The following is a 25,405-nucleotide window of genomic DNA, read 5'->3' as shown; positions in this document are numbered from 1 at the left end:
CAGATTAGGAGACCAAAACTGTACGCAATACTCCAGGTGTGGTCTCACCAAGACCCTGTACAACTGCAGTAGAACCTCCCTGCTCCTATACTCAAATCCTTTTGCTATGAATAACATACCATTCGCTTTCTTCACTGCCTGCTGCACCTGCATGCCTACTTTCAATGACTGGTGTACCATGACACACAGGTCTCGTTACATCTCCCCTTTTCCTAATCGGCCACCATTCAGATAAACGCCACTATCATGGCTTCAAGGTGAGAAGGGCAAAGTTTAAAGGAGGCGTGCGGGCATGTTTTTTTAAACAGAGGGTTGTGAGTGCCTAGAACGCACTGCCTGGGGTGGTGGTTGAAGCAGACACGTTGGTGGCATTTAAACGGCATATGGATATGCAGGGCAAGGAGAGATATGGGTTATGTGCAGGTAAATAAGTGATGGTCTTGGCATTATGTTCGGCACAGACAGTGTGGGCCAACGGGTCTGTTCATTTGCTGTCCTGTTCCATGTTCTTAATCTGCCTTCATGCCTTTAGTTTAGTTTATTATAAGTTCAGCTTTTTTGTTGCATGCTATCCAGCCAATGAAAAGATTAAACATGATTACAATCAAGCGGTCCACAATACACAGATACAGGATAAAGGGAAAGCTATTTATTGCAAGATAAAGTCAGATAAACTAACCCCCCTGTGCAGCCAGTTTCATTATACTAGATATAGCTAGTGTTAAAGAGAATCCAAATTTCTCCAAAGAGGTAGATGCGAGGTCAGGACTATACTCCACCGCTATTTAAAAAAAAAGAATGTCCCACACATCTCCTTTAAACTTTTCCCCATATCTTAAAGATGCCTTCTGGACCTTGAGATTTCTATCCTGTGAACAAATGTTCTGACTGTCCACCTTATTCTTGTATACGTCAGGCAATGAAGCACTGGCTTTAATATATGGTAATGTTTGAGAGATCACACCTAATTTGTCGTCAGCCTGCTTCCACCAGCAGAGGGGTAATAACTGCACTGTGGGAGGAGGCTAAACAGGGGTAATGTCGGAGAGGGCTCAGTGGCGATACCCTCTTCACTTTGGCTCTTTCACGTCCATCTGTAGATGCAAATGGAGTTCAATGTAATGCCTTTATCTGCAAGGCAGGGCCATTGAGAGAGCTGTACTGGGGGTGGGGGAAGCCAGCCTCGTGTGGCCAGTGGGGCTTAAACCCCTGACCATGAGCATTCCTTCAGGGTGGGTCAGCCCAAGCCAACTGCACACACAATGTTGCCAAAACGCCACTGCATCTGGACAGGGCACTTTGCTCTATATACGATACAAAATGCTGGAGTAACTCAACGGGTCAGGCTGCATCTCTGGGGAACATAGATAGGTGACGTTTTTGGGTCAGGACCCTACTTCAGGCTGATGAAGAGTCCAGACCTGAAACGTCACCTTGCAGTCTTGAAGGAGAGTCATGGCTCGAAACATCACCTAACAGTCTGAAGAAGGGTCTTGATCCCAAATGTCACCTCACAGTCTGAAGAAGTGTCCCAACCCAAAACGTCACCTATCCATGTTCTCCAGAGATGCTGCCTGAAAAATTGTGTAATTCCAGCACTTTGTATCATTTTTTTGTAGGCCAACATTTACAGTTCTTGGTATCTCCACTTTGCTCTATGTTATTTATTTAACTATACAATTGTTTCCTGGTTCCAGGCATGGCCAAGTCTATTGTCCACCGCTAACTGTCCTTGAGAAGGTGATGATGAGCCGCCATCTTGACCCTGGCCTACCTTAATGCGTAGTGATTGAGCACTGGTGACTGACACCTCCGCTGGGCTTTGGTCGGCGCGGTCCGAAGCCTCTCTGCCGGCTGGTTCAGGTCTTTCTCTGGACGTTCCCCGGATCGGACTGGTTCTGATGACAACTGTGAGGAAACATTGTCTTCCTTCAGCGTCGGACCTGAAATGTCTCGCGCATTCTGCCCAGGGTGAGAATGGACAAACCCAAGGGTCAAAGTTAAGTAACACGGTGGGACAAGATACAACACTGGAGGAAAACTCGGCAGACTTTTCCGTCCACTAAGCCCGCACCGACCAGCAATCAACCCGGACACTAATCTACACACACTAGGGCCAATTTTATAACTTACTGAAGCCAAATAACCTGCAAACCTGTACATCTTTGGAGTGAGAGAGGAAACCAGAGAAAATACACACATGTTACGGGGAGAACGTATAAACTCCGTACAGATTACACCCATAGTCAGGGTCGATCCCGGGTCTCTGGCGCTGTTATGCAGCATCTCTGCCGATGTACCACTGTGCCCAAGAGGGTGGTGAATATGTGGAATTCACTGCCACAGACGGCTGTGGAGGCCAAGTCATTGAGTGTTTTAAAGCCGAGATTGATAAGTTCTTGATGAGTAAGAGATTAGTAAAAGGCTACGGGGAGTAGGCAGGAGAAAGGGGTTGAGAGTGGAAAATAGATCAGCCATGATTGAATGGTGGAGCAGACTCGATGAGATGAATGTCCTAATTCTGCTCCTGTGTCTTATGGCCTTAAAAGATAAATTGGGCAAACAAATATGCCTGAGACCAAAGATTCTTCTCCCGTCTTCTCTGATTTTGAATGGTGGTGTTCCAGCCATTCCGACAGACCAAAGTCTTGGAATTTCACAGGCAAATTAGTTTTGTTTATTGTCATGTGTAACGAGGTACAGTGAACATTTTTTTTTGTGTGCTATCCAATCAGCGGAAAAACTATACATGATTACTAGAGCCAGAATGTTTGGGCACTAAACAACTGAAATAGGCAGGCAAAAAGGGATAATAAAATTTCAAAAAAGGCACCAAAAAGACAATTATTGGCAAAAAAGGCATGTTTTTCCACCACCAAAATATGGTTTAAAATGATAATATAAAGGTATACTACATTAAATGACCAAAGTTACCTGGTTTCACATAATTACTAGCATTTCTTTTTCCAAATTATCTGGTGTTAAACTATGCCGTCTGTCAGACAGAATATGCTTCAGTTGTGAAAAACTTTTTTCTATCTCAGCTGAGGTCACTGGTGCATACTCAAAACAAGCTACAGACTCTATATTCATACCGATCTTGTGCATTACAACTACCTTTGGGAACTTTAACTATGTTTCATATTTCTTCAATATCTTTGTTATTTCTTTCAAGATCTTGGAGAAGACTGAACCAGCGGGCAGCGGCACGAATGAATGAATGACCGACGGTGGCGCCCCGGTTTCGCTCCGGTTTTAATTTATACTATGTTAACACGTTAATAATAACATTAATATTAACATGTTAACATAGAAAACTTCATTGTAATCATGGTACAACTAGAGAAAATAGCACGACCTTTTAGCAAAACGGCAAAAAATGGCTGATTTAGGCACTCGATCATGAAAAGGGCATTATCTTAAATCATCACAAATGGCATAAAAAGGCACATGGCATTTATGGCAAAATCCTGGCTCTAATGATTACAATCAAGCAATCTACAGTGTATACATGATAAAGGGGATAGCATTTGGTGCAAGATAAGGTCTATTAAAGTCCGATTAAAGATAGTCCGATAGGCTAGGTACTGGACATAAAGGATGTTACATAAATGCATTAGATATAAAGGTAGGTGAGGCTAGGTGTTTGAGGCAGACCCACACCAGGACCGCAGTTACCTGTACGTGGTCAGTTCCCTGTCCTTCCACCAACTCCGTGAGTCCAATGTATCGAACTGCAACAATGGTGGCTTGCAACGCGATCCGCCGGTGTTCCCTGTAATGCAAGCTTGCAATCACCTTCTTCAGGTCGCTTGCAGAGGTCAACACTGCCTCATCTGGGGAATTAGAAATCGTTGCAGATGTGACGTTAGACCAGGAACAGCCTGTGACGAAACCAATGACCCAGCAAAATAAACAAGGAAGATATTATCGGTAGAGTCACTATCTCACGACTCGACATTCACTTAATGCAGAAGCCAAATACATCCTCTCTCCCCATGCCAACACTCCTACCAAGAAGATAGACATAAAATGCTGGAGAAACACCGTGGGTCAGGCAGCATCTCTGGAGAAAAAAAAAAAAAAAATAGGTGACATTTCGGGTTGAGACTCTTCTGCAGACTGAGAGTCAGGGGGGAGGGGAAACGATAGGTATGTCTCTGCAACCTAGAGGTTAGGAAACTAGAGGTGGGACCTATATCTCCTATCAAAGAGACTGTCCCAGTGGCAAAGCTGGTAGAGCTGCTGCCTCACAGCACAAGCGAACCAGGTTCAGTCCTTACCCTGGGGGTTGTCTGTCGGTGCCAATTTTGACCCAATTTCTTCGGGTGCTCTGGCTTCCTCCCACATCCCAAAGTTTTGTTTAGTTTGGAGATACAGCTTGGAAACACGTCCTTCGGCCCACCAACCATTGATCACCCGTTCACATTAGTTCGATGCTATCCCACTTTCTCATCCACTCCAAACACATGTATCCTACATGCCCGAAAGTGGGAGGAAACCGGAGCACCGGGAGGAAACCCACATGGTTACAGGGAGAACGGACAAGCTCCGTACATGCAGCACATCGTCAGGATTGAACCCGGGTCTCTGGCTCGGTAAGACAGCAACTCTACCACTGTGCCGCCCACCAAAGTTCAGGCGGTCACGGTGGCGCAGCGGTAGAGTTACTGCCTTAAGGCGAATGCAGTGCCGGAGACCCGGGTTCGATCCTGACTACGGGTGCTGTCTGCACGGAGTTTGTACGTTCTCCTCGTGACCTGCGTGGGTTCTCTCCGAGATCTTCGGTTTCCTCCCACACTCCAAAGACATACAAGTTTGCAGGTTAATTGGCTTGGTAAATGTAAAAATTGTCCCTAGTGGGTGTAGGATAGTTTTAATGTTCTGCAGGCTAATGTTCTGCTCTAAACTAATCTAGTCGTTAAACTAATCTCCTCTGCCCTCACATGATCCATATCCCTTCATTCCCTGAATATCACGTGCCTATCCAAAAGTCTCTTAAACGCCCCTATCATATCTGCCACCACCACCACCCCTGGCAGCACATTCCAGCTCTTTGTGTAAAAAATTGCCCATCATATTTCCTTTAAAACTTGCCTCTTTCTTCTTAAAACGATACCTTCCAGTCTTTGACATTTCCATCCTAGGAAAAAAGTTCTGACAATCTATTCTATCTACGCCTCTCATAATATTGTATACTCTATCATGTCTTCCCTCAACCTCTGACACTCCAGAGAAAACAATCCAACTTTGTCCAAGCTCTTCTTATAGTAATATCCTCTGATCCAGGTGGTGTTCCGGTAAACCTCTTCAGCACATGGGAGATGAAAATGAACAGACACCACACCTCTTAGTTGACATGGGCAGCTTACAAGCCAGCAGTATGAACGTTAATTTCTCTAATTTCAAGTTACCCCTGCATTCCCTCTGTCCCCCTTCTCCCAACCTAGTCGACCTACCAGTCCCACTGTTTGCATCACTGTATCCGTTCATTATCATATCTTCCCCAGCCAACGAGGGGCCATTATGGGCTCCACTCATCCTGGGGTCATCTGTTGCTGACCCAGCTTTGTTCTAGCCTTCTCCTACCTCCAGTTCCCCCCCTCCTCCCTCTATGTTCGGTCTGAATAAAGGGGCCTGTCCCACTTTCACGACATAATTCACAACCGTTTTTACTCGTGGATATTTTTCACCACGCTAGAAAAATGCCCCGACCTACTTTGATGCCACGAGTACCTACAACTAGCATCACGACCTACCTACGACCTCGTGACGACCATGCATGGAGTATGAGTTAAGGGCAAACTCGGCAGAGGTCGTGAATTAGGTCGTGAAAGTGGAACACGCTCTCAAGGGTCCCGACCCGAAACGTCACCTGTTCATTTGCTCCAGAGAAGCTGCCTGAGTTACTCCAGCACTTTGGGTCTTTCTTCGGTATAAACACGCATCTGCAGTTCCTTCCCACACAGATGCTAAAGGCAGTCTGTGACTTTATGCTGTGGCTTTTGCTTGACCCTGTTAATTCAACATAACAAGAGGTTGAATTCTGAAGAGGGATTCAAAGGTGCATCTTGTTCTCACCGCTCAGGTTTTTACAGTAATCTTGAAATAAGCTCGGGGCTGGAGGGAATGAGTAGTAGCCACCCATGACAGACTTCTTCAGCAACTGCTTCTCGTGTTGCCCCTTCACCCACTGAATGAAGGCCTGCACCTTCGGGTCCTGAGTGTACGGCTTTCCTTTGTGAAGGCCTGCAAAACATTATCATGCGACAGCCATCAGCAGAATGGATCAGGGCACGAGTACATTTGCAACTCAGGTTCACACTCAGCAATTATCTTAACTCAGGAGCCAAATATTACCCTTTAGAGACAGACTTGAAATCGAGCATCAGAGGACGTGGATATCGAGCATCAGAAGACGAGGGGGAAAGATATAATTGGAACCCAAGGGGTAACTTTTCTTTGTACACAAAGGGTGGTGGGTGTATGAAATGAACTGCCGGAGGAGGTAGTTGAGGCAGGTACTATCGCAATCTTACTCCAGTTAAAGATCATACATGTACTGTCTGAGTGCTTCCATTATTTTCAATTTATAAAATATCATACCTGGATCATAATAGATTTTCCACCCCAATCTTTGCCCACAATTTAAAAGATCCCCGCTACTTTCACTGGTCCCATCTCCACCATTCCTTGCCACAATGGTCAATGGTTCTATGTTGTCACATGTACAAACATACAGTGAAATGCTTTTTTTTGCTTGTAGTTCAGTAAAGTGTGGCCATAACTAAACACAATTCCCGATTAATACAGAGTGTATAGAATTAATGCACAAGAGTCGCCATGTTGTGGCGCCATTTTAACGAAGTCCAGTCCTGTGCGTGCACTGGGTCTCCAGGAGCGGTGCCTGATCAGGGGAGTCCCTGGCTGCTGCAGTGCTCCCAGCCGTCATCTCCGCCCAGATTGTCCAGTGAACCATCGTCCCTCTCCTCGCCCAGCCACCTCACACTTTGTGTCCTGGGGCCACCTCCTGCAGCCGACCTAGAGTGCGCGGAAGGCAAGACCTCGGTTCTCTCTCTTACCATCCCTTTCTCTTGCATCCGCCATCGCTGACTCCCTCCATCCTCCTCTCTAGATCTCCGGTCCTCAGGGGACGAGCAGGGACCAGGCTCAGCGGCTCCCTCTACAGGCCGCGCGGCCCTCCACTGCTCAGGATGAGAGTGCAGCGAAGATTCACTAGGGTGGGAGCTGGGATCAAGGACTCCACTGAAACAACTGGGGCACTCGCCCACTGGAGCGGGGAGATTGAACCCAGCAGGTCAAAAGTTATGAAACGATTTGGCGGAAAGATCAGGAGAGATTGTCTCAGGTGGATGGAGGATGCTTAGTCTGTTGAGAAGTCACAGGTTACGGGGAACAGGCAGGAAGATGGAACTGAACCCAAGATCCGAACAGCCACCATCTTATTGCAAGTTAGATTAGTTCAGAGATACAGCGCTGAAACAGGCCCTTCAGCCCACCGAGTCTGTGCCGACCAGCATAAATAAAATTCTAAAGGAAGTTTCCAAGCTAAAAAAATAAGCCAACTATTAAGGGTTTCGACCTAAAATGCCAATAATCCTTTTGCCTGCACAGATGCTGCTTGATCTGATGAGTTCCTCCAGCATTTTGCTTTCTACCCAAAAATTCAAGACCATATAAAAATTATTTTGGGCAAGGAAAGATTAATTCTCTTCATCTGGTATTTATTTCCCGGTTTGAATCCACGAACCATGAAATCAGAAAGTAGATGTTTGGGCATACAAAAGATAGAGGCTGGGAGCAATTAGTCTAGAGTCTATAGTCCACTAGGTTTCAAATGACAACACAGACCAAGAGAAGGAAAGGTGAAATGAATCTATTGATATTTGATTCCTCGGATTAAATTTCAACCTTCTGTTCACCTTCCACCATTTTTCGAGAACTTGTCCGTGACATAAGCTCACAATAAGAATGTGATGCTTTGGAAAAAAACGAGGCAATATTAAAATGCAGTGGACTGTGTAGGCACATACAGGCAGCTGTGTTACAGGTTAAATCCAGCACTCAAGAGGCGGAGACACACGAGATTGTTTGGAGAAAAGCTAAATGTTTAGAGATACAGCGCAGAAACAGGCCTTTCGGCCCACAGAGTCCACATCGACCACCGATCCTGACTACGGGTGCTGTCTGTACAGAGTTTGTACGTTCTCCCCGTGACTGTGTCGGTTTTCTCCAGGTGTTCTGGTTTTCTCCCACACTCCAAAGATGTACAGGCTTGTAGGTTAATTGGCTTTGGGTAAAAACTGTAAATTGTCCCTAGTGTGTAGGATAGTGCTGGTGTATGGGGGTCACTGGTTGGCATGGAATCTGTGAGCCGAACAAGGTCAAGTCAAGTCAAGTGAATTTATTGTCATGTGTCCCTGTATAGGACAATTAAATTCTTGCTTTGCTTCAGCACACAGAACATAGTAGGCATTTACTACAAAACAGGGTCTGCTATCCGGGCTGTGTCTCTAAACTAAACTAGACAACTGCAGAAAAGTAACAGTTTACGTGAAGTGATTGAGCAGGAGGAATGCAAATGCTCCACTGAGCTGTAGGCAGCTCAACGACTAGCCAGCCTAATCATCCCCACCAGCCCCTTCCCCTTCTTCTGCACCCTCTCCAAAGTCGTAACATCCCATCCGAAGAAGGGTCCCGACCTGAAACGTCACACATCCAGAGATGCTGCCAGACCCATTGAGTTACTCTAGCACTTTATGTCCTTTTGTGTAAGCCATCCTTCTGTGTAAACCAGCATCTGCAGTTCCTTGTTTCAACATCCATCCTGTATTGGGATATAGGAAGAAACCAGAGAACACGGGAGAATCCTAAGAGGTAACAAGTGGAATGTGCAAACTTCTTGGAGTCAAAGACCCAACGTCAGGATCTAGCTCAATACATTGGAGCTTCACCTGCTGCATTAACTTGCCACCTGGGAGAGAATGCGTTGGAATAGGGCCCTGGGGTGAGAACCACAATTCTTGGAAAGTTTAACTCTTCTCACTGCAAGAAGCTGAGGATGTTTCTGACTGTGATGACCTACCTGAGATGTATATTTGACTTTCATTGGAGGTTGTGAGGTAGGAAATGCCGAACTCTCGAACCACTCTCATCTGTGTGCACACCAGGTAGGTCACTGTGGGGACAAAGCATTCGGACATTAGTTGGTTGACGTGTCTTTGTGCAACAGGCTTCACAATCCCGGATATCCTAGACTAGTTCACAGCCACTGAAGTAGCTGCCTGAATACTGCGGCATTGCAGGAAACCAGGTGCGTGGTTGCATACTGCGCACTGCTGCCCAAAGTACCGTGGCAATGATCATATAGCCATTCTCACGAATGACAAAGAAATATTAGCCCAGACATATAGCAAAGGAACAGGCCCTTCGGCCCACTATGTCTGTGCCGAATATGTGGGCAAGCGTTAGGTGGATACAGCAGGGGTTAGGGTGGAATAGGTGACAAGGACTAGAGGTGAAAAGGAAGCAAAAGGGCGTTAGACAAAGAGAGAATTCAGGAGAAGGGTCGCGACATGAAACAGAGCCTGTCCATTCCCTCCACAGCAGCTGCCTGACCTGTTGAGTTCCTCCAGAACTTTGTGTTTGCTCAAAATGTCAGCACCTGCAGTTCCTTGTTGCTCTCTAGTTTACTGGCAGTAGGCTGATCCGAAAGAGATTTCACCAACCTTCCAAATTCAACAGAAGGGTAAACAAAAAAGTGGCAGCATTCTCTCTCAGGTCAACATCCCCAGCACTGCTGACCTAGTATTTATTATAAAAATAACACAAAGTGCTGGAGCACTTCAGCGGGCCAAGCAGCATCTCTGGAGAACATGTGTCAATATTGACCAAATTAAAGACACCATAAAATCTCTGCATTTGTCAGAATTGCTTAACCCTTGTCAGTGGAAATTTACAGGCTGTGCATGGCGCTGCCCAGTCTGGGCATCAGATTGATATGTATGGCTGAAGGATCCAGGTGTTCTCCTCATTTCCCCTTAATTGATAAAATGTATATAAACTCTGCAAACAAACTTAAATGAATAAAATTGATTGGATCTCTGCAAGAGCCTTGTACATATTGCAAAGAATGTTGTGAGACAGTTACCCTGTTACTTGTTGGTTGGAATGTTAAGCCCGATCCGGTTTGTTTGAATCCCAAGGTAAATGTTGCATTATTCAAGATTCTGTTAGCTTCTTCTGGACGTTTCTCCTGCAACAATGCAAGGAGATTCTGTAATTGACCTGTGTAACTGTCAATAATGTATTATTGGAATTTGTTATGTTTGATTGGATTGTAAATATACCACCCCTCTGTAGTTCGGCCCCTCAAGGTTCGGGGACCTATAAAAGGCAGCCCCCACGAGGTCCTTTGTCGATCTTCTGGATGAGTGCTTGGGCCTCCGTCACCTTTTGGAGTGTTTCTGTTTGCAAGAGGCTGAAGGGCTTGGCCAGGCAGATACAAGGATCGAATCTGCAGTGGTTTAGGTATCGTATAGGGTAGTTTGTTGTGCTATCCAAAAATAAGGATTAGTTGCTCCAGTGCCAGATTCAGTGGTTTATTGACTGAACTAGATTGGGGGGATGCTTAGAAAGAGCTTGTTTACACATGGAGAGGTGATGTTTCGGGTTATGACCCATCCTGCTGAGTTACTCCAGCACTTTGTTTTTTTTTGTAAACTAGCATCTGCACTTTCCTGCGTCTACCCTAGAGGAAAGCACCACCTCTTACGCAAAGTTAAACCAAACGATACATTTCATTCTTTGTTGTTAATGTTTAATGCTGGTGCTGCTTTCCAGGTACATTAGGGTGTGGTGTTCTCACATTCATTGGCAATGGGACAAATTATTCAGCACCATACAAGCCTGGCTCTCCTCTGCGCTGAGTGGTGCAGCTGGTGGTCCTGCTGTCTCACAGCGCCAGAGACCCGGGTTCGATCCTGATCTCCGTGCTGTCTGTGTGGAGTTTGCATGTTCACCCTGTGACCGCGTGGGTTCTGTCCGGGTGCTCCCACGTTCCGAAGACATGGGGGTTTTTAGGCTAATTGTCCTCCTTACCTTGGAGGACTTACACAGTTCCCGCTGCACCAAAAAAACCCAGAATATCATAAAGGACATTTCCCACCCCGGACACTCCCTGTTTGAACTGTTGCCGTCAGGCAGACGGTACAGATCTACAAGGACAAGGACGAACAGACTAAAAAACAGTTGTTACCCCACTGCTATAAAAGCACTAAATGTAGCCGCCAAGGAACGCAGGGGCGATACAGACTAAGGGACTGTGGTAACTGTGAAATCGACAGAAGGATGGAGGGTTGGGTGTGTATGCGTGCTTTGTTCGTGATATTTATTTAGTTGTTTATCTTTAATATTTTACCGTGTATGTATCGTTAGCTTTTAGAAATGTTTGAATGCTGCACTGACTGGCTGACATTTTAAATTTCGTTGTACATGGTTCATGTTACAATGACAATAAAGAAACTATTCTATTCTATTCTGTAAATTGGGCGTTGGGCGAAGGGCCCATTTTCATGCTGTATCTCCAAACTAAAACTAAACTGAGTACTGAGAGAGATCCACTAAGGAGAAACACACACACACAGGCACACACACAGGCACACACACACACGGCACACACATACACATCACTAGTGCATAATGCAAGTCGCTGGTATGTGTAATATCTACATACAAGTTGACGTTACAAGTGAAACATTTCGTTAATAACAGCACCATATAAATAAATGCAGGCTGGTGCTCTGATTTAACAAAAGTTTTTAATCATAGAAAGGAGAAACATTACTTACTCGGGTGAATTTGTTGAAATGTTTCAGGCTGTGAAGTTGCGAAGAGCTCAAGGATGAAAGGTTGCTGGGTGCTGCCATCTACAGCATGTACCCAGCGGTACAGGTAGAAATCCTCGCTGCCCTCTGCAAGAGGAGAAACAAGTAATAGGTCAATGATTGGGAAGGAACTACAATGATTAGGAAGGAACGAATCCACCGCAGATAGACACAGAATGCTGGTGGAACTCAGCGGGGCAGGCGCTGGTCCTGCTGAGTTACTCCAGCATTTTGTGTCTTGAGATGGACAACAGTCAAAGTGCTGGTGGTAACTTCTCCCACCAGCCTCGCCTGCAAAGATTACCTTCTTTTCTTCTTCTTTGACATCTTCCCACAAAGGTCACCACTCCAATGACGTCACACGTGTAAGGGTCAGGCATTTTGTCCAACTCCACTCTAAAGGGACAAAGTCAGGTGAAATATCCATCCAGGACATGTAGACTCTGAACTCTTGAATCTGAAGGAGACTCCTGCCCCAAAATGAATGTTCTCCAGATATGCTGCCAGGCCCACTGAGCTACTCCAGCACTTTGTGCCTTATTCTGTGAACCACCATTTGCACTTCGCATCCATTTTTTCCGTTTGTTATCACCTCTTCCACAGCCAACAATGGACTATTGTGGGCTCTACCTGTCCTCGGTCATCGGGGCCAGCTCTGATTTGTTCCAAATGTTTCATACCTCTAGTTTCCCTCTCCCCTGACTCTCTGTCTGAAGAAGGGATTCAACCCGAAACGTGACCTATTCCTTTTCTCCAGAGATACTGCCTGACCCGATGAGTTACTCCAGCATTTTGTCTATCTGCAGTTCCTTGTCTCTCCATAGAAAGCATGTGATATGGAGGACTAGGAACTTGAAGCTGCCGACCATATCTACAATGGCAACGTTGAAGAAGACAGAGCTGGCTTCACCCTCTCAATTGCTTAGGTCAATGATCAATCTTACTGACGTTAATGGCTACATTGTTTTGCCTGACACCATAACACAAGGTTCTCGATCTCTTTCCTGTACCTCATCTCATAGTTGTTGTGGATATGGCCGATGACAATGGTACCAATGAGAAACTCTAAGATCGAGACGGTGTTATACTTGGCCCCATGGTCATAGGTCTACAGAGAGCAGAGCACGGGACTAAGCACCCATTCCTTTTCTACAGAAATGCTGCCTGATCTGAGTTACTCCAGCACTTTGTGCCTATCTTTGGTGTAAACCAGCATCTGCAGTTCCTTGTTTCTACACAAAAGACTATATTTTATAGTGAGGAAATTCACACTGGGTGTGACTGTGGCATTGATTTTCTGACTCGTTTTTGTTAGTTCTTCTTTAGACAAATAATCTAAAGTTTTATCCACAGTATGTTCTCATGCCTTTAATTGAACCAAGCCAAATAGACAATCACAGGCAGAGTCAAATAGCCAAACACAACCAACCCACGATCACCAACACACTAGTTCTATGTTATCCCACTTACTCATCCACAAATAGTCAAACACAGGTAAAGCTAAAATAGATTCATAGTAGGAACGCAAGGAGCAAAAACCATCTTAGCTAATTGAATTTAGACATGTGGATGTAAGGGGGTTAACTTACTGAAGTAGCATAAATGAGCCAGGGCTATTATTCCAAAAAATTGAGTTCTATTCCCACCAACAGCAACTGTAAAATGTAAATTCATGTTTTTAAAATTAAATACGGAATTAAAATGGAAGTCTTGGTGAATGGTGACCATACAACCACAGGGTTGTGTAAATCTTGGGTAGAAATGGTGGCACAATGGTAGAGTTGCTGCCTTACAGCGCCAGAGCCTCAGGTTCGATCCTGACTACGGGTGCTGTGTGGACGAAGGTTTGTACGTTCCCCCCGTGACCTACGTGGATTTTCTCCGGTTACTCTGCATTTTACCACAATCCAAAGATGTACAAGTTTGTATGCTAATTGGCTTGTATTGGTATTTACAATTGGCTTGAAAATTGTAAATTATCCCTAGTGTGTGTAGGATAGTGCAAGTATGAAGGGATCGCAGGCTGGCATGGATTCGGTGAGCTGAAGGGCCTGCTTCCGCGCTGCATCTCTAAACTAAACAAGGAACTGCAGATGCTGGTTTACAGAATAAAACATAACTTGCTGGAGTAAGTGATCAGGCAGCATCTCTGGAGGGAAGAACTGTTTCAAAGCAGGCAGAGCTTGAGCAGAAAGAAAGAACTGTAGATGCTGGTTTACACCAAAGTTAGACACAAACTGCAGGTGCGTGCTGGAGTAACTCAGCAGATCAGACAGCATCTCTGGAGATAAAGGATGAGTGATCTTTCAGGTCGGGACACTTTTTCAGACTTCTGGGTCTGAACTTCAGGACAGACAGTGCGTAGGAAAGGACTGCAGATGTTGGTTTAAATCAAAGGTAGACACAAAATGCTGGAGTAACAGGACAGACACTTTGTGTCTACCTTAGGGATATACCTTGAGGACATTAAGCAGTGGAGCAGTCAATATGTAGAAACAAGGGACTGCAGATCCTAGTTTATACCAAAGATAGACACATAGTGTTGGGGTAACTCAGTGGGTCAGGCAGCATCTCTGGAGACAAGGTATACTGCCTGACCTGCTGAGTTACTACAGTATGTTGCATCAATCCCATCTAGTTAATTAGCATATCTTGGGAATGAAATGAGCAACAACTTCAGGACCGACCGTCTTATTTCATATTCCTCGTTACACTTGGGTAGCTTATAATGCAATGCTATGAGCATGGAATGCTCCAATTTTAGATAACAGAACAACCAACACCACCAGACCCCACCTTTCCCCCCATTCTCTTTCCTGTGCCCCGCATGGATGTGCACCCATGTCTCCCACTATCCCACCCCCTTTTCAGCTTTTCCACTTCCAACTACATCCCTTCCTCTGCCTTTACTTTTTTTATGTCTGAAAAAGGATTCCAACCCAATCCCAGTCACCTATCCATGTTCTCCAGAGATGCTGCCTGACCCGTCGAGATACTCCAGAACTTTGTGTCTTTTTTTTTGTAAACCTGCACCTGCTGTTCTTTGTTTCAACGTTTTTACATCTCACATATCTTCCCTCCTGATCTCACCAGCCTATGGGTTTTTTTTCCCCCATTTCTGGCCTTTGTTCAACCATTTGCCAACCACCCCCACTCTCTCCCCCCCCCCCTCACCCTCCCCCGTATCCACTTGCCTGGCTTTGTCCCACCCACACTTCTCTTCCCTACTGCAATCAGTCTGAAGAAGGGTCCCAACCCAAAACATCGCCTACCCGTGTCCTTCAGAGCCTGACCCGCTGAGCTGCTCCAGCCTTGCGTCGTTTTTTGTAAACCAGCATCTGCAGTGTTGGTGTTCACCATTTTATTTAACCCTTAGCCATCCGCTGAAATGTACCGGCAGGTAACAGAGTCAGAGGTAATAAATGGTGGCGGAGTTGTGGATAGTGAGGAAGATTGTCAAAGGATGGAACGGGTGATAGATCAGTTGGAAATTCAGGCCGAGAATTGGCACATGGGTTTAATTAGGACAAGTGTGAGGTGACAGACTTTGGCAGGTCTTTAGTTTAGTTTAGAGATAGAGGCCCTTCGACCCACCGAGTCTGCACTGACCACTAGCACTATCCTACACCAGGGACAATTTACAATTTTTACTGATGCCAATTAACCCACAAACCTGCAGGCCTTTGGAGTGTGGAATGAAACAGGAGCACCCTGGGAAAACCCTCGTGGTCACAGGGAGAACGTACAAACTCCACACAGACAGCACCCGTACCCTATGTTTTTCATGCTCCATGTTCTTTCTGGAACAGTACCTTGTGATGAAATTATACTTGATGTCGGGCAGCCTCCACTCAGCTTTAACTTGCTTAGTCGGCACAATCTGGATTTCGGTACGAGGTTCCCGTGGATTGAGGCAGATCTCTGAAACACATCAGACCCAACAGAAAAGAAAAGGGATGTCACAACGATGCATATCTCTCCGGCAGTTGGCTTGTATTGGGGACAAGCACAACAGCCTCACCAGTATACAGCATGAAAACAGGCCCTACAGTTCACTGAGTCCGCGCCGACCAGTGTTCACCCTGTACGCTAGCACAATCCTATAGACTCGGGACAATTTACAATTTACAGAAGCCAATTAAACCTGCACATCTTTGGAGTGTGGGAGGAAACCGTACCACCTGGAGAAAACCTACACAATCACTAGGAGAACGAAGTACAAACTCCGTACAGGCAGTATCCCAGTCAGGATCGAACCCAGGCGTTTGGTGCTGTAGGCAGTAACTCTACCGCTGCGCCACTCTGCCCCACCCTGGGCCCATTTCTGTGCTGACACATGAATGACTGCATGGGTTTGTCAGACCAGCTAGTTGGCTAACTACTTCCTGCAAATGATCCCATAGTGTAGGTAAGTCGTCAAACAGCAAAATGGGAATTGATGGGCCAGTGAGGGAGAATAAGTTGCTGGACTGACGGAAAATAATGAGTGTGGGAATGGGACTGAGGGGATTGCTCTGGTGGGAGCTGGCATGGAATTGATGGGCTGATTGGCCTCCTACCGTGGCATCATAAGTAAAGGGCAGAACAAGCCATTTGTAGTCGTACAGTCACGCAGCATGGAAACAAGCTCTCCAGTTCAACTTGTTCACGCCGCCCAATGCATCCATCTACCCTGGGCCGTTTGCCAATGTTTGACCCATATCCCTCTACACCTGTCCTATCCATGTATCTGTCCAAACATCTTTTAAACATTGTTATAGTGCCTACCTCCACAACTTGCCTTGGCAGCTCTGTCCACATATGTACCACCTTCTGTGAGAAAAGGTACCCACGTTCCTGTTCAATCTTTCCCCTCTCATCTTAAACCTGTGCTTCCTGATTCTTGATTCCCCAACCTCCGGTGAAAGGCTGTGTGTATTCGCCCTGACTCAGTTACTATTATGATCATGACTATAATGAATGTATTCACTCTTACACAGTGAAGGTCGGGGGGGAGATCCCCCGCCATGGGTACCACGTAATCCTGTGCTACCTGCTCCGTAGTCGGAGTCGCCGACTAAACCAGGTGAGGAGGGGGCTGTGGACCCCCCCAGCAGGACCAAAAACAAGGCCTGTCAAAGGGCGGATGAGCTCCTAGCGAGCCAACGGCCATCCACATTTCAGTAGAAGTTGCGATCACTGTCGTACATCGCATTGTAAGGAATTATGATAAAGCACACACACACACCAAAACCCTATACTTCCAGCGGCGGAAGTCTGACAGAGATGTGTGGTGTGTCCGTCATGGTTCCCAGCACCACTGTGTCGCTAATCTTTTCAACGATGGTGAATGAATGAAAACACGGTGAAGCAGTGGGTAGAGCTGCTGCCTCACAGCACCAGAGACCCGGGTTAAATCCTGCCCTCGGCCAGTGTCTGTACTGTTCACCCTGTGACTGCCTGGGTTTCCTCTGCGTGCACCGGTTTCCACCCACGGCTTGTCAGTTAATTGGCCCTCGTGTGTAGGTGCGGGGTGGAAATGTGGGAGAATGTAGAACAAATGTGAACGGGTGATCGATGGGCAGCATGGACTCGGTGGGCCGAAGAGCCTGTTTGCATGCTGTATCTCGGAATTAAATTAAACTAAACTTACCTACAAAGCGAAAACTCTTCACCTGCGAGTCACAGTGAGTGGCCCAGGTTCTTTGCTGGTAACCCTGCTTGACAGAGTATCGATGGAGCAGCAACACCGCACCAACGTGCAGAGACTGGTACCATTCTCGGCACAACGAGTTCCACAGCACCATCGGCATCATGCCAGAGTGGTCGGCCACTTCCAGGTATGCCTATGGCAAGAACAAAATACATCCACCATAAGAAACATTCAGACAGGTACATGGATAGGACAGGATTAGAAGGATATAGGCCAAACACAGGCAGGTGGAACTAGTGTCGATGGGACATGTTGGTCTTTGTGGGTAGGTTGTGCTGAAGGGCCTGTTTCCGTGCTGTGTGACTATGACATTATTACAGAGAGTGTCACCATAAATAACTGGGCAACCAGTTGATAGGCCAGTGGGTGTCCAACTGGTGCACCAGTTTCCTTCCTCAACCCAAAGACATGCAGACTTGTAGGTTAATTGGCCGTGTAAATTGCCCCTAGTTCGTAGAGAACGAATGCGAAAATGATATAACATAGATCTAGTGTGAACGGGTGATCGATGGTTGGTGTGGACTCAGTGGGCCAAAGAACCCGTTTCCTCACTGTATCACTAAAACTAAATTATGGCTCTTAATAACTCCAACGTTCTATCAGTTGCATTCTAAAAGAAATGTACATACAGTGCCCTCCATAATGTTTGGGACAAAGACCCATCATTTATTATTTGCCTCTGTCTTTACATGGCTTCACAGGGCTCAGGTGCATAATAATTGATAGCTTAATGCAGGTATAAGAGAGCTCTCAGCACCTAATCTTTCCTCTCGTCTTTCCATCAACCGTGGAAACTTTTATTGCTGTTTATCAACATGAGGACCAAAGTTGTGCCAATGAAACTCAAAGAAGCCATTATGAGACTGAGAAACAAGAATAAAACTGTTAGAGACATCAGCCAAACCTTAGGCTTACCAAAATCAACTGTTTGGATCATTATTAAGAAGAAAGAGAGCACTGGTGAACTTACTAATCGCAAAGGAACTGGCAGGCCAAGGAAGATCTCCACAACTGATGACAGAAGAATTCTCTCTATAATAAAGAAAAATCCCCAAACACCTGTGTGACAGATTAGAAACACTCTTCGGGAGTCAGATGTGGATTTGTCAATGACTGCTGTCCTCAGAAGACTTCATGAACAGAAATACAGAGGCTACTCTGCAAGATGCAAACCACTGGTTAGCCACAAAAATAGGATGAACAGATTAGTTTGCCAAGAAGTACTTAAAAGAGGAACTACAGTTCTGGAAAAAGGTCTTGTGGACAGATGAGTAAGATTAACTTATATCAGAGTGATGGCAAGAGCAAATATGGAGGAGAGAAGGGACTGCCCAAGATTCAAAGCATACCACCTCACCTGTGAAACACAGTGGTGGGGGTGTTATGGTCTGGGCATGTATGGCTGCTGAAGGTACTGGTTCACTTATCTTCATTGATGATACAACTGCTGATGGTAGTACAGGTGCACAACCTTTTATCCGGTGTTCCAGAAACCGAAAAGCTCCGAAAACCGGCCATTTTTTCCAGATGTCGTCTGCGCACCAAAGCTCGCGTTTGGCGCCAAACCTGACCCAAAACGACCCACGGTCAACCCAGGTCTGTACTACTGTAGCGGCTGCCTCCTCCCTGGAGACCGGGAGACGCTTAAACATCTGTAAATCATTGCTTAAATGTTAGTCAGTTAGTTTGGAGGGCTTTTATGTGAAGGGGGGTGAAGGGGTAAACTTTAATTCTTAGTCCCCTACCTGGTCGGAGAGGCGGGGAGCGGTCAATGCCTTACCGGGTCGCCGTGCAGTAAGCTCCGCAGCGCTGTGGCCGTTGGGGCTGCGGGCGGCGCCAGTTGTAGCTCCGACCCCGGCAACTCTACCCCTGACTGCGAGGCGCTACAAATCCAGCGCGGCCCGCGGCCGGACGCCCCAGCTCCGCGAATGTCGGGAGTCGGCGGCATCGCAGCGCTGGGATACCAGCGGGGAGCGGGCAATGCCTTACCGGGTCGCCGTGCGGCAAGCTCCGGAGCGCTGTGGCCGCCGACACACAACATCGCGGAGCGTCGCTGGATTTGGAGCCGCGCAGCCAGGGGTAGAGTTGCCGGGGTTGGAGCTCCAACCGGCGCCGTCCGCGGCCGGACGGAGCCCCCAACTCCGCGGCTCCAAATCCAGCGACGCTCCGCAATGTTGTGTGTCGGCGGCCACAGCGTTCCGGAGCTTGCCGCACGGCGACCCGGTAAGGCATTGCCCGCTCCCCGCTGGTATCCCAGCGCTGCGACGTCGCCGACTCCCGACATTCCCGGAGCTGGGACGTCCGACCGCGGGCGGCGCTGGATTTGGAGCGCCTCGCAGCCAGGGGTAGAGTTGCCGGGGTCGGAGCTCCAACCGGCGCCGCCCGCGGCCGGACGGAGCCCCCAGCTCCGCGAGGTTGGGAGTCGCCGACCAGGTAGGGGACTAAGAATTAAAGTTTCCCTCTTCACCCCGACTCCACCACCACCACATAAAATCCCTCCAAACTAACTGACTAACATTTATGCAATGAGTCTCCCGGTCACCCGGGAGGAGGCAGCAGCTCCAGACTTTTCAAGCCGCCCGCGCTACCTACCTAATCTACGTTAAAAATCTTCCATTCTGAAATCCGAAAATGTCCGAAATCCGACAAGTGTCTGGTCCCAAGGCTTTCGGATAAAAGGTTGTGCACCTGTAGCATAATGAATGATGAGGTTTATAGACTATCTGCTCAAGTTCAAACAAATGCCTCAAAACTCATTGGCCGGCAGCTCATTCTACAGCAAGACAATGAACCCAGACATACTGCTAAAGCAACAAAGGAGTTTTTCAAAGCTAAAAAATGGTCAATTCTTGAGACGCCAGGTCAATCACCCAATCTGAACCCAATTGACCATGCCTTTTATATGCTGAAGAAAAAACTAAAGGGTACTAACCCACAAAACAAGCATAAGCTAAAGATGGTTGGAAAGCATCACTAGAGAAGACACCCAGCAACTGGTGATGTCCATGAATCGCAGATTTCAAGCAGTCATTGCATGCAAAGGGTAGGCGACAAAATAATAAACATGAGTACTTTCATTTACATGACATTGCTGTGTCCCAAACATTATGGTGCCCTGAAATGGGGGGGACTATGTATAAACACAGCTGCAATTTCTACATGGTTTCTTGGTCCTCCAAAATATTTCAAATGGAGTTTAAATTGGAGGTGAAACCAAAATGTATTAAATCTGACAATGTGCACTTTAACCATATGTGAATTTTTTTCTATTACAAATCTCAAATTGCGGAGTACAGAGGCAAATAAACAAACGATGGGTCTTTGTCCCAAACATTATGGAGGCCATGTAGTACGTTTTGAACTGTATATTTAACTGCATTTAAAACTTTTTTTTAACAATAAAACACCTTTATAATACATGATGAAAAGTGAACTATAATTAACTAACAACTATTTTTAATCGGGGTTTGGAATTTTATTAAATCTAAACAGGAGAATAGGTTAAAACTGAAATTATTAGTTGGGTACATACAATATTTTTCATCGCCTATTGACACTCTATATTCACAGTCGGTTTACTTTGTATTTTGCCGATTCTTTTCTTAGCTCAATGTGTTTAATTTAGTTTATTGTCACGTGTACCAACATACATTGAAAAGCTTTTTTGTCGCGTGCTCTCCAGTCAGCGGAAAGACTATACATGATTACAATCAAGCTGTGCACGTAATCACATGATAAGGGATCAACTTTTAGTGCAAGATATCCGAGAGATTAAGAAGAACACAGTTAGTCTAAGAAACGGGCAGCAGGGTGGCACAGTGGTAGAGTTGCTGCTTTACAGCGCCAGGGACCCGGGTTCCAACCCGACTACGGGTGTGGTCTGTACAGAGATCGTACCTTCCCATCGTGGCTGCGTGGGTTCTCTCCGAGATTTTTGGTTTCCTCCCACACTCCAAAGAAATACAGGTTTGTAGGTTAATTGGCTTGGTATCAGTGTAAATTGTCCCTGGAGCTTTTGGGATAGTGCTAATGTGCGGGGATCGCTAGTCGGTGCGCTCATTGGGCCGAAGGTCCTGTTTCAAAGGCTTCAAAGGTCTTTTATTGTCATATGTACCAATTAAGGTACAATGATATGCAAATGACCATACAGCCATACGAAAAAAAATGTAACAAGTCACACAAAGACATAAAAGTTAACATAAACATCCACCACAGTGGATTCCCCACATTCCTCACTGTGATGGAAGGCAAAAAAGTCAAATTTTCTTCCTCTTTATTCTTGGGCTAGTCGAACCATCCGTCGGGGCGATCGAATCTCCAGCGTCGGGGCAATCGAAACTCCCTCGTCGGGGCAATAGAAACTCCCTCGTCGGGGCGCTCGAAACTCCTATGGCTTGGAGTTCCCAAAGTCAGTCTCAGACCAGAGACCGCAAGGTCCGTGATGTTAAAGTCCACAAGCACCCACGTTTGGAGCTCCGAGGTCGATCCCTGGCAAAAGGATCGCGGGCTCCGCCATGTTAAAGTCCCGCAGGCTCCCCGCGGCGGAGCTCTCAAAAGTCGTTCTCCAGCAAAGGCCGCCAACTCCTCGATGTTAGGCCGCAGTGTGGACGGGGATATGATACGGGAAAAAATCCCATCTCCGTCGAGGTAAGAGATTAAAAAAAGTTTATCCCCCCCCCGACATACAACAAAAAGCTAAAGAACACTAAACACCCATACATTTAACACATAGTAAAAAACACAAAAGAAGGGACAGACAGACTGTTGGCGAGGCTGTATAAACTGAACTAAACTAAGAAAAAACTAAACTAAATGCTGCTGTTGAAGTAAAGATTTAAAAGAGTGGAATGATTATAATTGATGACAACAGCTGCACTCCCGGGCCCAGCACGCAGAGAGGCCGTGACTGAGGCACCAGCTCGGTTGCTCCTTTTCCACTTGTTTCACCCAGACAATCTCAAATATTGGATACACGAGGGACTGCAGATGCAGGAATCACGAGGACTGTATCTTGCACAAAATGTTGTACCCTTTATCTGTACACTGTGGACAGCCTGATTGTATTCATGTCAAGTCTTGTCTTTGACTGGATAGCAGGCAAACAAAACCTTTTCCTTGTACCTCGGTGCACATGACAATAATAAACCAAATTCTTCAGTATTGTTCATGCACCAATCCCAATGATGGATTAAAATGTCCCAGGGGCACAGAGGAAGGTTCAGATCAGATTCAGATTCAACTTTAATTGTCATTGTCAGTGTACAATACAGAGACAACGAAATGCAGTTAGCATCTCCCTGGAAGAGCGACGTAGAATATGATTTCAATAAATAAATCTATATAAATGCATACAGTCATAGTGTTTTTTCCTGTGGGAGGAGTGTACGGGGGGGGGGGTGTGATTGGCAGTCACCGAGGTACATTGTTGAGTAGAGTGACAGCCGCAGGGAAGAAGCTGTTCCTCGACCTGCTGGTTCGGCAACGGAGAGACCTGTAGCGCCTCCCAGATGGTAGGAGGGTAAACGGTCCATGGTTGGGGTGAGAGCAGTCCTTGGCGATGCTGAGCGCCCTTCACAGACAACGCTTGCTTTGGACAGACTCAATGGAGGGGAGCGAGGAACCGGTGATGCGTTGGGCAATTTTCACCACCCTCTGCAGTGCTTTCCGGTCGGAGACAGAGCAGTTGCCATACCATACTGTGACACAGTTGGTAAGGATGCTCTCGATGGTGCAGCGGTAGATGTTCACCAGGATCTGAGGAGACAGATGGACCTTCTTCAGTCTCCTCAGGAAGAAGAGACGCTGGTGAGCCTTCTTGACCAGAGTTGAGGTATTGTGGGTCCAAGAGAGGTCATCGGAGATGTTGACCCCCAGGAACCTGAAGCTGGAAACACGTTACACCTCCGTCCCGTTGATGTGGATGGGGGTGTGCGTGCCGCCCCTAGACTTCCTGAAGTCTACAATGAGCTCCTTGGTCTTCTTGGAGCTAAGGGCCAGGTTGTTGTCAGCGCACCATGCTGCTAGGAGCTGGACCTCCTCCCTATATGTCGACTCATCGTTGTTGCTGTTGAGGCCAATCACCGTTGTATCATCTGCATACTTGATGATGGTGTTAGTACCATGTACAGGTGTGCAGTCGTAGGTGAAGAGGGAGTAGAGGAGGGGGCTCAGCACACAGCCCTGTGGAACGCCGGTGTTCAGGGTGAGGGTTGAAGAGGTGTGCTTGTCTAACCTAACAGACTGGGGTCTGTTGGTTAGAAAGTCCAGTATCCAGTTGCAGAAGGAGGGGTCGGTGCCCAGGTCACCGAGTTTGGTGATCAGTTTAGAGGGTATAATGGTGTTGAATGCTGAGCTGTAATCGATGAACAGCATTCTTACGTAAGTGTCTCTGTTGTCGAGGTGGGAGAGGGCAGAGTGAAGTGCCGTTGAGATGGCATCCTCCGTACTCCTATTCTTGCGGTAGGCAAACTGATAGGGATCCAATGTGGGGGGTAGGCAGCTTTTGAGGTGTGCCAGGACCAGCCTCTCGAAGCACTTGGTGATGATGGGAGTAAGTGCAACTGGGCGGAAGTCGTTGAGGCTTGCCGCAGTGGAGTGTTTAGGCACTGGCACGATGGAGGTGGCTTTAAGGCAAGTGGGGACAACTGCTTGGGCAAGTGACAGGTTGAAGATGTCAGTCCAGACGTCTGTCAGCTGCGCAGCCCTGAGCACGCACCCGGGGATGCCGTCAGGGCCAGCAGCCTTACGTGCATTAGTCCTACTCAGTGCCACGTACACATCGTACGGGGTGAGTGTGAGGGGTTGGTGATCAGCAGGGAGCACAGCCTTGATGGCTGTCTTTAGATTGTCCCTGTCGAAGCGGCCATATAAGTGATTAAGCTCCTCAAGGAAGGAGGCGTCGCTGGATGTGGGGGTGGTGTTGGTGGGTCTATAGTCCGTGATGGCCTGGATGCCTTGCCACATGCGTCGGGGGTCGGAGTTGTTGTTGAAGTGCTCCTCAATCCTGAGCTTATGGCAGTGCTTGGCCTTCCTGATGCCCCTCTTCAGGTTAGCCCTGGATGAACTGTAGGCTTGGGCATCACCTGACATGATAGCGGTGTCCCGTGCTTTCAGCAGTAGCCTGACCTCGCTGTTCATCCATGGCTTCTGATTCGGGAATAGGGTCACCCGTTTGAGGGAGGCAACACTATCGATGGTGGAGTTTATAAAGTCCAGAACAGAGGATGTGTAGGAATCAATGTCCGTGTGGGAGTCAAGGGTGGCCTGGGCTGCAAACGCCTTCCAGTCAGTGTTTCCAAAACACTGCTGAAGTGTGGAGTCCGCTTCCTCTGACCAGACTTTAACTGTCCTCACAGTTGGTTTAACCCGTCTGATGAGTGGGGAGTACTTTGGGAGCAGGAACAATGAGAGGTGATCAGACTGACCAAGGTGGGGGAGGGGGACGGCTTTGTAAGCTTCAGCCATGTTAGTGTAGACTTTGTCCAGTGTCTTGTCTACTCTAGTGGCGAAGGAGACATGTTGGTGGAATTTGGGGAGTACAGTCTTCAGGTTGGAGTGATTGAAGTCACCCGCAACAATGAAGGCTGCCTCGGGGTTGTGCGTCTGTTGTTTGCTAATGGCAGTATGCAGCTCTTTCATTGCAAGCTTAGCATTAGCATCAGGAGGAATATAGGCTGCAGTCACAACAGTGGAGGTGAACTCTCTGGGCAGATAGAACGGTCTGCATCTAACCAAGAGGAACTCAAGGTTAGCTGAGCAGTGACTCTCGATGATGGTGGAGTCCGTGCACCATGCTTTATTTACATAA

General features: G+C 46.9%; 1 protein-coding gene across 6 annotated transcripts in view; it reads right to left on the bottom strand.

Annotated features, from left to right (window-relative positions):
* Positions 1-25,405, bottom strand: part of radx (RPA1 related single stranded DNA binding protein) — a 52,243-nt gene that overhangs the window by 18,766 nt on the left and 8,072 nt on the right. For all 6 annotated transcript variants that reach the window (XM_055644018.1, XM_055644020.1, XM_055644017.1 and 3 more), the window contains exons 4-11: positions 17,539-17,731; positions 15,719-15,827; positions 12,211-12,302; positions 11,871-11,993; positions 9,107-9,199; positions 6,082-6,249; positions 3,679-3,836; positions 1,775-1,962 (exon numbers count right to left, since the gene is read on the bottom strand). In XM_055644018.1, the coding sequence (XP_055499993.1) occupies positions 1,775-1,962; positions 3,679-3,836; positions 6,082-6,249; positions 9,107-9,199; positions 11,871-11,993; positions 12,211-12,302; positions 15,719-15,827; positions 17,539-17,731 (1,124 nt within the window). The remainder of the gene's footprint in view (positions 1-1,774; positions 1,963-3,678; positions 3,837-6,081; positions 6,250-9,106; positions 9,200-11,870; positions 11,994-12,210; positions 12,303-15,718; positions 15,828-17,538; positions 17,732-25,405) is intronic.

Source organism: Leucoraja erinacea, chromosome 12 (genome assembly GCF_028641065.1).
Source record: "Leucoraja erinacea ecotype New England chromosome 12, Leri_hhj_1, whole genome shotgun sequence".
NCBI classification, from domain to species: domain Eukaryota; kingdom Metazoa; phylum Chordata; class Chondrichthyes; order Rajiformes; family Rajidae; genus Leucoraja; species Leucoraja erinaceus.
Note: the sequence above shows the minus strand (reverse complement) of the source record. Positions and strands in the feature narration are given on the sequence as shown.